Raw genomic sequence first — 8,515 nt, forward strand, 5'->3', positions numbered from 1 at the left:
CTGGTTGGTTCCTGACTCTTGGACTCAGTGGGACATGGAACAAAAATCACCCTCCTGGTGGTATGGCAGCTGTTGGAAAATTACCATAGAAACGGTTTGAGGGCCACCCAGGACTGTAGCCAGGCTGATCTGATTTCCCGTAAGACCACACTGTCTGGAGCTGGTGTCTTTATGCCCACAGCCCTGTGTGTTAGGAGCCGGTCTCTTCCTCACCGGTCATGTACGCATGCACGTGTGTGCATTTAACTCATTTTTTAAAAATTGTATGTATGTACATCTCACTGAGTGTGTGGAGGTCAAAGGACAATTTGCATGAGTTACTTCTTTCTTTACCACCATGTGGGACCCCAGCATTGAACTCTGGTCATCAGGTCTGGCAGCCAAGACTTTTACCTGCTGAGCTATCTCTCCGGTCTGGGAACTGGGTTCTCTTTTTCAGTTACCTCTGCATCTGTGGTGGATGTTCTCAGTGACTGAGGGCAACACTGGAAGCAACATCACAGAACTTGGGGAAGTGCAAGGAATGCCATCTGTGGCAAACTCCCAGAGGTGCACATACCCTGTGCACAACCCAAAGGGCAGCTGACTCTGGAAGGACCACACACACAACAGTCCTCCATGTGTTGGGGGGGGGGGGCTGATGCCAGCTCTGGAGGAACCCCATGCAGCTCCAAGAACCCACCCCAGGATGCTCAGGATTCTCACAGGTATCAAAGGTGGGGTACAGTCTCAGGGGGAAGCATCCCAAGTGGCAGAACATGTGTGAGGCCTGGGATCCATTCTCGGCACCTCAAGAAAGGGGTAGGGGTAAGGGGTGAGGACCCACTGAATTTGCAAAATGCTAAATCACAGCATCAGGAAATGAAGACATGAATCTACTCTTTATAGCTGAGGTTCTGAATCTTCTACAGGAAGATAAAACCTTCACCTAGGACTTTAAAACATCCCATACCTGCTAAGCTGTGACCACCTCCGGAGGCCGAGTGTGGGTAGTTGCGCCATCTGCTGACCACTTTGGGAACAGCCTCTTGAAAAATCCCTGGAAAAGGATGGGGGGGGGGACCCTCAGGACCAACCCAACCTCTGGGCCCCCAATACCATACTCCCTAGTCACAGTCATCACCTCTTGCTCCTTGCCCCCACCGTGACCTGTGCCCACATGTGGAGTCATCTAAATGCTTCTTTGCACCTGCATGAATACCAGGCCCCACCACCAGCTGAATTATGTACCTGCTAAAGACATATGCAAGTCCCAACCAGTATCCATCATCTTTGGAAAAGAGTCTATGAAGATGATCAGATCAAAAGGAGGTCCTTAAGGCCGGCCTGTGCCAATGCCAGGAACCCTTACAAACGAGAAAGTGACGATGACTGTGGAGAGGCAGCCACAGGCTGAGGGACATCCAGAGTGGCTGGCAACACCAGAGGCTGCTGGTAAGGCAGAGGAAGACATGTGCCTTCAGGTCTCAGAAGGACACAAGGATGGACACACACAGACACACTGTGGTTCTGGCTGTCTGGTCTCAGCAACCTCACTGCATGCTTTCAGTTGCTTCCAGCAAGCCAGTCTGTGGTCTGTCCTGGCAGCCTCACATGAGATATAATGGTATTTACTCACAGTGAGAATACCGGAGACTCCTCAGAGTAGTAAACGTGAGACAGATTTATTCAGAGTGGACAAGAGGTCAAAAAAAAGCCAGTGTGCAGATGTGTCATGGAGAAGCCATGGTTTTGGCAGTCCCCAACCTAAAACGATTCCTGCCACTTTTCCTGAGGCTGCTACAGAAATCTTCTCTCTTTCCTTCCCTCTTGTCTATAATGATCCCCACCCCAAATTCCCCATTCTCCTGGGGCCAGAGAGGCTCCTCCCCTTTTCTGATACATGGGCTTTGTCTTAGAGCAGATTGTCTGGCTTTCCAATCTTAAGATGTATGAGGATCCTGGACAAGCAGACACCAGCTGCTTGTCCCCTCTGCTCTGACAGGTACAGAGTGCCTGCTAAACTGTGAATCTTTGAATAGGTCTAAAGGCCTCTTACACCTAGGATTCATGCATGCCACAGGTTGACATTTGCTTATTGTGTTTTGTCTACATGTAAGTCTGTGGAAGGGTATTGGATTCTGGAGTTACAGTTGTGAACTGCCATGTGGGTGCTGGGGATTGAACCCGGGGCCTTTGGGAGAGCAGTCAGTGTTCTTAACTGCTGAGCCGTCTCTCCATCCCTGGCTTACTGTCTCATACGCACTTACCGATTCACCTGCCCCTCCCTGTCTGCTCTCAGCTTTACGAGTGTCCAGCACACTCTCCACACACACTGAGGTCTCAGGACCCCCTGTGGGAATTTGTGTCATCATGGCTGTTTCCAACCGTGTCCCAGAGACCCCGAGCTGTGAACTGGATTCTCTGAGGAAGCGACACTGTAAAAGGTCCAGGAGGCTGAGGCGCCCTCACAACTGTAAAGAGACAGACTACAGGTCCAGAGCTAAAATGATCTTGGGCTGCCATTCACCAGTGAGCCTAACATGTGTCTTGGTGACTGTTAGAAAAGACTGTTTTAGCAGCCCGTTAGCTCCACCAACCCAGGCACACTGCTGGCACCCCTGTGGTAGCAGCTCAGGGACATCTCACATGGCTTTCCCCTCTGACCCAGGGGCCTGGTGTGTGTGTGTTGGGTATCAGTGCTTGTATCCCTTGTCTGCAGCCACCATGACCCACTCACCGACCTCTACACTGTGTCTAAACAGCGTCCCACTCTTTGCTTATCCTGGCTATTCTACACCATCTCCACCAGCCTCGAGCTCCTCCCAGGACCCATAGGGCAGGTTCTTTGGATGTTCCTCCATTTCAAACTTCTCCCTGCCTACTTGCTCTGCACCTTGTCCCAAGCAGAGGGGGCCATCTTCCCCCCAAGGCCAACCGTAGCCCTCGCCTCTGGGTCAGAATGTCCTGTGTGCCCGCGCTCACCGTTGTCTCTAGCAGGAACTTCAGCATTGGTTTGTGGGCTGGAGCTCAGGCTCTGATAGACCCTTCCCTGTAGACTTGGATAGGGCTGCCTACCCCTGATCCCACAACCTTGGTCCCCAAAGCTCTAGGTTTTCATCCACCCAAACACTTCCTGTCCCCGTGTCTAGTGTGTAACCTTGGGAACAAGGCTGTTATTTTCAGGGCCCTGTATAGGACACTCTGGAAGCCACCCCACAGCTCCTCCCCTGACATTAAAGAACAGTGTTCACTGTAGCTGCAAGCATGTGGAGCTGCAAGCAGGGGTAGCTGGGCTCTCTCCTCTCCAACTAACCAGGAGCCCAAGGCCCAGGGCCAGGGTGGGGATAGAGCACAGGCCAAAGTTCAGAAGGGCCAAAGTTCTAGCTAGCCCTGTGTTGACATGACAGGGTGAAGTATCTACTCATCTGAGATGGGGACCTGCTCACAGATCTTGGTAAGAATACCAAGGTCCAACTTAGTGAACCAATGGATTTGCTGGGGTTAGAGGACTATGGGTGAGGAGTTACTTAGAGCAAGGGTAACTCATAGGCTGATGTGAAATCTCACTAGTGTTGGGGTGGACTTCGAAAGCAGGAACCCTGGAGCTTTCAGAGAGGCCCATAGGCAATCAGGTGGGTAAGAGTCTCCCCTTCAGCAGTTCTTACTGCTTATGTACCCCTGTGAGGGACTAGTCTTTGCATCTGGTTAATTTCAGGAACTTCCTAAGTGTTAATGAGCTTCCTTCCAGATTCCGGAGGGACTGTGTTCATCGTCAGTGTGGCTGCAGGCACTCACAGGACCACCCTAAACCTGTCTCTTCAACCCTAGCGTGTACAACAGTGGGAGGAATCCTGCCATGGTTAGAGAGCCCAACGTGCCCGTCATAATCAAGGGGCTAGAATCACAAACCTTCCTGAATACAGCTTCCACATACACGTGTGCACACAGATACACACGAAGCAGTACGACAGGTGCACACAGGACTGTAACAAACATAGATCCCTGGTGAACTGCAAGTCTTACCTCAGGGAGGTGTTCTGAACCAGGAATCCTTAATTGAAGAGTATACTGGAGGAAAAAGGCTTTGGGGTGGCAGTGGGGTAAGAGGGAACTTGACAGGAACAGGGAAGCCACAAGTGACCACGTGGGTGAGGATTTGAAGACAGTGCAATGGAGCATGGCACAGAGTCAGCTGGGCTCCTAGAAGGAAAGCTGAGTCCAGCTTCTGGACACATGGAGTTCCCTGGGTCAACAGAAGGCCAGGGATGTGACATACATCATTCAGTTAAAGGGGCCGGTATCCCACTGTGAACCTGCTGGGATGGAGGAAGTGGGCTAGGAAGGGCTTCTCTCCCAGGAAGGAGCTGCAGGGCCCAAGAGCATGCAACAGTGTTTCCTTCCAACGCCCCCACAGCAGCACTCTTCGGTGATGTGGTAGCTTACTTGTATCATGCCCGATATGAACAAGTGTCTGACATCCACCTCTGAGCTGCACACACTCATATCTCCACAGTGTGCACATACCCTATAAACCCACAACCCGCAAGGTGCCCACACCCAAGGAATGCTGTACTCCTGAGAAGCCTCTATCTGCGGTGCCCCGACACAGGGTGCCCACAATCCTCAGACGCGCACACACCCACACTTCCCCAGGCACGCACACCTCCTAGGTGCGCCGCACACCTCCGCCTAGCGCCACAGCCCCGAAGCGCACCATAACCCCGGAGAAGGTGAAGGGCATTGAGCCAACCCAAGGACACACTGTCGGGGCAACGCCCCTCGCGCGAGCCCCGCCTTCCGCGCGCGTCCTTGGCGTCCCTTTCCCCGCCTCCCCCGTTCTCAGCCAGGAAGCCGAGACCTGCATTTCTTCCTCGCCTTTCCTGTCGAGTAAACAGGAAGTGTCTCCTCGCGTGGCGGCCGCTTCCGACCCGGGAGGGGCCGCCATAATTATGAACGGCAGTACTCTAGAGCCAATCATAGAAGACAGCTAGGGAAAAGATCCAATCGCGAGGTGCGACCGACCAGGGCCGGAGGCGGGCCCAGAAGGCGGGCTCTTAGCGGCGCAGCCAATCACAGGGCGGACGAGGGAGGGCGGGGCGCGGCCGGGCTGACGCCGGGGCGGCGGCCGTCGGTGGAGCCGGCCGGTGGCTGCGCGATGCTGCAGCTGCGGGACACGGTGGACTCGGCGGGCACGAGCCCCACGGCGCTGCTGGCGGCCGGCGAGGATGCGGGCGCGGGCCGGCCGGGGGCGGGCACGCCGCTGCGCCAGACGCTGTGGCCGCTGAACGTTCACGACCCTACACGCCGCGCCCGCGTCAAGGAGTACTTCGTGTTCCGCCCCGGCACCATCGAGCAGGCGGTGGAGGAGATCCGCGCCGTGGTACGGCCCGTGGAGGACGGCGAGATCCAGGGGGTGTGGCTGCTGACCGAGTAAGCCGGCGCGAGGGGGCCGCGGGGACACCGGGCGGGGGCGGGCGGGGCCCTTGGTGATGGGCGGCCCCTCTTCCCTGCAGGGTGGACCACTGGAACAACGAGAAGGAGCGGCTGGTGCTGGTCACCGACCAGTCGCTGCTCATCTGCAAATATGACTTCATCAGCCTTCAGTGCCAGCAGGTGGTCAGGGTGGCGCTCAGCGCGGTAGACACCATCTCCTGCGGAGAATTCCAGTTTCCTCCGAAGTCGCTCAACAAGTAGGTGCCCCAGCGCACTACACGTCAGGGCCCCAGCGGATCCCGTAAGTGGTGTTGTGAGGTAAAGGTCTCATCCTGAAGGACCAGTGCAAAGGACCTTAAAGTAGAAGCTGGTGATTTCAGGGTGTCCCAGTGCATTCTTGAAAGAGATGCTGGCACAGTCACCCACTCTGCCAGCACTAAAAATCACTTACTTAAATACCGTCAAGATACATGGAAGCAGAGCTCACTGTCAGAGGCTATGTAGGGAGTTTGGGAATTTTACCTCCAGCAGGAGGGAGATACAGGGCATGTGCTCAGTAGTACTAAAAATTGGATAGGTCACAAAACACCTAACAGCCAGTCTTCAGGGGCTGGCTGGCTTGTTATAAAAGAATTATTTGAATAGGGACTCCAGGAGGGTAATGGCTACAAACTTAAGAATCATTCAGTAACATTAATAACAAATATGGCCATAATGTTTCATAGGCTGTAAAGGAGGCTCAGCATCACCAAGACATTAACTTGTTACACTGTGAAAGTGTTTGAAACTGTTAGTGGAAGTCACTGTTACCCCAAGCCACAGCTCCCCCAGCCATCCCTGATACTGGGTGCAGTGTTATATTCCTGTGGTAAGTAAAGGCTTTCTTTCCCTCCCTCATCAGGCGAGAAGGCTTTGGGGTTCGCATTCAGTGGGACAAGCAGAGCCGCCCTTCTTTCATCAACAGATGGAACCCCTGGTCTACAAACATGCCCTATGCCACCTTCATAGAACACCCGATGGCTGGCATGGATGAGAAAACAGCATCTCTGTGCCATGTAAGTAGACCAAGGCCTGTGGCCCTGGCAGTGTCAGGTGTAGGCCCTGTCAAGTGTGACCCCTGCAAGTGCAGCTCCCGACAGTGGGAAATTAGATAGCGGTGTTTAAGAAAAGAGTGCCCGTCCCATTGCAGGATGCTCGGTCTGGATCAGGTGGATGAGCGAGTGAGCATGGGAAAAGCCCACAGTACTGGAGAGGCTTCGCAGGCGCTGAGGGAGCACGGAGCACTCTGGACAGTTACGGGAGGGCTGAGAAAGCCCTGTCACTTGATGACATCATAGTCTTCATAAATTCCTCCATCTGTGATGCTGTCAGTCAGCGCACAGCACACCAGTGCAGGCAGTGTGTGCTGTTAGAGCGTCACCTGGTTAGTGAGGTGCAGCTTCAGAGCATGTGTGTCTGTAAGAAAGATGTACAGCCTGCTGTGCTGGCAGAACCTTGTCTCAGGCTGTGAGTCCCTCGACTGCATCTTTAGATAGACGGGAGCCCTCTAGAGTGGACTTAAGGCAGGTCCCATTAGGACGTCTGCACAGGATGAACCATCTTGATGACACAGCTAGTAGGGCCCAACCTGTCATCAGTGATGTCATCAGTGTGTGGTGTTTGGAAGGATCTGAACTTCTCAGAATCATTTCCCCATGGAGGACTGTTGTCTTAGCTTGAGGTTAAGACTCCATGTTTATTCTCTCTTTAAAGTTGGAAAGCTTCAAGGCTCTCCTAATCCAGGCTGTCAAGAAAGCGCAGAAGGAAAGCCCACTGCCAGGGCAGGCGAATAACGTGCTGGTGCTGGAGCGGCCCCTCCTCATCGAGACCTACGTGGGGCTCATGTCCTTCATCAACAACGAAGCCAAGCTGGGCTACTCCATGACCAGGGGCAAGATAGGCTTCTAGACAGCTGCGCCCCAGGACACCAAGGCAGTGGGGACTCGGTGTGCCACCTCACACCCCCACTGTGGCTGGAGGGAACAAGGGCACTGTCCTGTTGTGTTGTGTCCAGTTAGAATAGTCAAGTGGATTATGTATATTTAGTTGGATACTGGACACCTTGGCAACACAATCTTACGAAGGCAGACTTGGGTGCCCCCGTACCACTGTGTTCCCGCTGTAACGCCACGTTCTCCCTCCAGCATGCTGCGCACAGTGTCCCCGCCCACCGCCGCTGTGTAGACTGTTGGATACAGCTGAGTGCAGTGAGCGGCTTCTGCACATGCACATTTATTAACTCTCCCCGTCAAGTGCTGTGTTTTAAAGTTCAGACCATTTTTTTAAAAAGCCAAATACAACAGCAGACAGGTCACTAAGAAAGACAGTCTGCCTGGCAGCTCCTAGAGAACCTACCTTCTTGTGAATATGTTTGACTTAGAATCACACTTTATAAATTAATCCAGGTTGTATTAATACAGCAATTTTCCTAGGCCCAGAAGGTTACTCTCATAACTAAGCTAGCCCCTTCGGAAGTCGTGGTGGTGGGTTTCTATCATCCTGTCTCTGTTTAAAAGGGACTCAGTGGTTGGGTTTTAAGAGTGCATGCCTGTACGCAGACGAGCGTCCTGGAGCTCGCTGAGAGCACCGCTGAGTTTGACGCCAGCTGCACAGCTTACCACTGTAGCTCTAGCCTCGCATGTGCACTGTAGATGCCGGCCTGCCACTTTATACCTGTAGCTTTAAGTTAACTGGCATGGATGTGACCAGGCTGTCACGGCCTGTCCAAGAGGAGGGGTGACCTCACATGCACCTGTCTTCAGTCTGTGCTTCTGTTCTAGTAAAGACATTTAAAACCAAATGGAGTCACTCCTTTTTGAAGTTATTGTCACAAAAACAGTCGTGCCAAAGACTGTCTTGTGGCCTGAGACCTGCACCTTCTGGCTGGCTGTGGACCCTTGATAGCACAGTCCTCTTTCCAGAAACACAGATGGCCATGTGCACAGTCCCGGTGGGAATCCTGGTTACCAGTGCGGACGTGCTGGTCTGGCTGCTTTCAAGGCACTTGGTAGGGATGTGGAGGTTTGTGAGGGGCTGAGCTCCTCCACTCTACCAGACGGGC

At 53.5% G+C, this 8,515-nt stretch overlaps 1 protein-coding gene across 1 annotated transcript; it reads left to right on the forward strand.

The window, feature by feature from the left end:
* The first annotated feature begins 5,088 nt into the window (after positions 1-5,088).
* On the forward strand, positions 5,089-8,254 carry Tprg1l (tumor protein p63 regulated 1 like). Its single transcript, XM_028757920.1, has 4 exons — positions 5,089-5,412; positions 5,496-5,672; positions 6,317-6,470; positions 7,168-8,254. Exons 1-4 carry the CDS (start codon positions 5,138-5,140, stop codon positions 7,360-7,362), a joined length of 801 nt encoding a protein of 266 aa, XP_028613753.1. The 5' UTR covers positions 5,089-5,137; the 3' UTR covers positions 7,363-8,254.
* The last annotated feature ends 261 nt before the right edge of the window (positions 8,255-8,515 follow it).

This window comes from Grammomys surdaster, unplaced genomic scaffold, assembly GCF_004785775.1.
Source record: "Grammomys surdaster isolate TR1022 unplaced genomic scaffold, NIH_TR_1.0 126185, whole genome shotgun sequence".
NCBI classification, from domain to species: domain Eukaryota; kingdom Metazoa; phylum Chordata; class Mammalia; order Rodentia; family Muridae; genus Grammomys; species Grammomys surdaster.

Coding starts and splice junctions, on each gene's coding strand:
- Tprg1l (XM_028757920.1), top strand. CDS start 5,138: ATGCTGCAGCTGCGGGACACGGTGGACTCGGCGGGCACGAGCCCCACG. Junction 5,413..5,495: donor GGGGTGTGGCTGCTGACCGA/GTAAGCCGGCGC, acceptor TCTTCCCTGCAG/GGTGGACCACTGGAACAACG. Junction 5,673..6,316: donor CCTCCGAAGTCGCTCAACAA/GTAGGTGCCCCA, acceptor CTCCCTCATCAG/GCGAGAAGGCTTTGGGGTTC.